Here is a 2,988-nt window from a genome sequence, read left to right on the forward strand (position 1 = left end):
TATATATATATATATATATATATATATATATATATATAAAACTCAGTTTGATCAATTTCATAACCCAAGTCAAACTATGTAAGGGATCAGTTACCTATAAATAAATATACTTATAAGTCATTAGTGTTCAGTTTAAATGTGTGCTAGAATGAATACTGGCTTGGCTTATGTTTTCTTGACTTTCTACAATGTGCCTTCTCAGTTTCTTCAGCCAAGGACTTGGATTAGAATTTTGTTGTAATTAATTTCCTTAAATATTATTATTTGAGGACAGAGAGTGCATGGTAGATATCTCTAATAACTTTAATGGCTGCAAATTTAAGTCTTAAATTTTTTACTTTTGTTTTATATGCTAAATCTTTTACTAATGTAAATTAGACTAGAGATTGCTTTGTCCTCAGTTGTCTAATGAAACATTTGAAAAATAAATTCCATTCCTTTAGTTAACTATAATCAAAATTCCAGTTTTTCTCTACTTAAATCATTACATTCCGTTATCCTCATTTCTACTTTTATTGCTCTTTAGTCCTCATGTTTCCCTTTGATCCCTCAATTGGAGAGAGATAAAGCTGAATTAATGAAGTACTTGAACCAATTTTTCTACAAATATGTTTAGTAATAAAAGTTTGGGAAGGTAACATAACCAGGGAATAGTCTATGGTACACTTCTATGTTTTATTCTTAAATACCTCTATTAGAATACAGTGCATTCACAAAGAATAGATTTTGGTAGAACTTAACTTTTTCTGAGGTTTCTAAAAGGTGTGCATGATGATTCTATTCCAACCTCGTGATGTATTTCTAGAATTTGATGCTTTGTCCAGACTTGGAATCCCAGATGCTGTGAGCTACATAAAGAAAAGATATAAGACTACACAACTCTTGTTTTTGAAAGCAGCTTGTGTTGGTCAAGGACTTGTGGATCAGGTGGAAGCATCAGTAGAGGAAGCCATCAGCTCTGGAACATGGGTTGATATTGCAGTATGTTTTATCTTTTTCTTCTTAATTTTCCTTTAAACCATGACAACTGATACTTCACTAGTATATGGCCACTTTAAGAATTAGGATGTAGCATTCAGGAAGGATACTTTCATGGTTGGTGGGGGGAGGAGGGGTATTAATGAAAATGTTAATTTCAGATAGTAGAAAGAGCTAAGAAGAAATGTATTTTGGAGGCAAAGTTATCAGGACTTGAAGTTGGAATGTTTGTGAGTTTTTGAGAGGAACTCAGTGTGACTTACAGGTTTAGGGCCTGATCAACTGAATGAAGAGTGGTTCCGTTAATTGAGATGGGGGAGCAATGGGGAAGAGAAGGTGGGAGCTGGGAGTCTGGGGGCAGGATGCGCAAACCACGTTGTTTTGAACAGGACATGTTAAAATATGAGATGCCTGGTAGGTATGTGAGTGGGGGGAGGTTAGGGAAGCAGGATATGTGATTTCAGAGTTCGGAGTGAGGATAAAGGTAGAAATATAATTTGGGAGGTTGTCAGCATATAGATGGTTTTGAAACCATTGGACTTAAATGAGATCACTTAGGGAGAGAATACATATAACAAATGGTTTATCTGTATTATATTGCATTTATACTTTGTTTTCATTTTGTTTGTAATTCTAGCCTCTGCTACCCAGTTCCTTATCAGTGGAAGATGCTGCAATATTGCTTCAACATGTGATGAGGGCACTCAGCAAACAGGCTTTAGCTGTAGTCTTTAGCGATACTATTGTAGTCAGTGAAAAATTTATAAATGATTGTACAGAACTGTTCAGTGACCTGATGCACCAGAAAGCTGAAAAGGTATGCCAAATTTCCTTTCACCTACTAATTTTAACAGTACTCTCACATTAGAATCATCTGATGACTTTTGAAAAATGAGGTAAGCTGTATACCCAAAACTGAAAACTGTGTTTCATACATTATTTTCCTTCAATGCATCATTCCTTTTTATTTCCTCTCCTGGATTTGTTTTTCTCCTCCTTCATTCCTGTCAGAACATAGAAGTTAGAACTTAGGAAGCTGCTTTTATAAATTGAAATCTTACAAATGAAATTATATATTTCACATTTAAGTCACCTGAGGGTATTGGTCCAACATTAAAATCCATGAAAATGATACCTGTGGATTATATGCATAAATGTATAGTATATTTATCATTCAGTACACATTATATTTACTAAATCTAGCAGAGCCTCATAATTTGACCTATTTGGGATATACCAACGGGATAACTTATTGAGGAAAGAAATTGTTACTATTAAAATTGATTAGTTCCTCAGAGCAACTGCTATGGAAGTGTTTAGAAGCAGAGGTCATGCCAGGTCTGCTTTAATGACTGTTCAATTCATGTTTCTGGTTAGCAGCACCCTCATTATAAAGCCTGCTCACAAAATAGGTAGAAAAAGCCCATTTATATCTCAGACTGTTAATAAATTCATGAGGGCTTATTCAATATATAAATAATTTGTATTTATTTATATTCCTTTTAAGCTCCTTAATAGTCTTAAAAATGATATAACTTTTCTACCTTTGGCCTGCAAAGCAGCAGAGAGGAGTAAAAAGTACACAGGATTGATATCAGTAAACTGAGTTCTGATTTCAACTTGTTTACTCTGTTTGCCTTTGACAAATAGACTTCCAGTTTCCTCATCTTCAGAGAAAAGGAGCGTGATGCCCACTCTCACAAGGATAAATATAAATTAAGGAGCAATGTAAATAAAATGTTTAGTACATGTTAGCCACCAGTTACTAAATGACTACATTATTATTTTCATTTGAGACCCTTTACTAAAATAAAAATTTAACACAATCATTGATTTTTTTTTTTTTTCTTTCCTTGCGCTCCTCCCTCCAACCACAAAAATAAATTCAGGAAAAAAAAGTGATTTTTTGTTTGAACTGTCAACATTCTTAACATTTCTTTGCAAAACTGAAAAGGAAATATTTTTAATATGAAAATGTATGTTTGTCACTACAGATTTAGAACTCTTTCC

The 2,988-nt window shown here is 33.5% G+C and overlaps 1 protein-coding gene across 1 annotated transcript in view; it reads left to right on the forward strand.

Annotated features, from left to right (window-relative positions):
* Nucleotides 1-2,988, forward strand: part of UFL1 (UFM1 specific ligase 1) — a 51,956-nt gene that overhangs the window by 36,651 nt on the left and 12,317 nt on the right. Inside the window, exons 9-10 of the mRNA XM_007467184.1 lie at nucleotides 806-981; nucleotides 1,616-1,795. Of these exons, the coding sequence (XP_007467246.1) occupies nucleotides 806-981; nucleotides 1,616-1,795 (356 nt within the window). The remainder of the gene's footprint in view (nucleotides 1-805; nucleotides 982-1,615; nucleotides 1,796-2,988) is intronic.

Source organism: Lipotes vexillifer, unplaced genomic scaffold, assembly GCF_000442215.2.
Source record: "Lipotes vexillifer unplaced genomic scaffold, Lipotes_vexillifer_v1.1 scaffold185, whole genome shotgun sequence".
In the NCBI taxonomy this organism is placed as follows: Eukaryota; Metazoa; Chordata; class Mammalia; order Artiodactyla; family Lipotidae; genus Lipotes; species Lipotes vexillifer.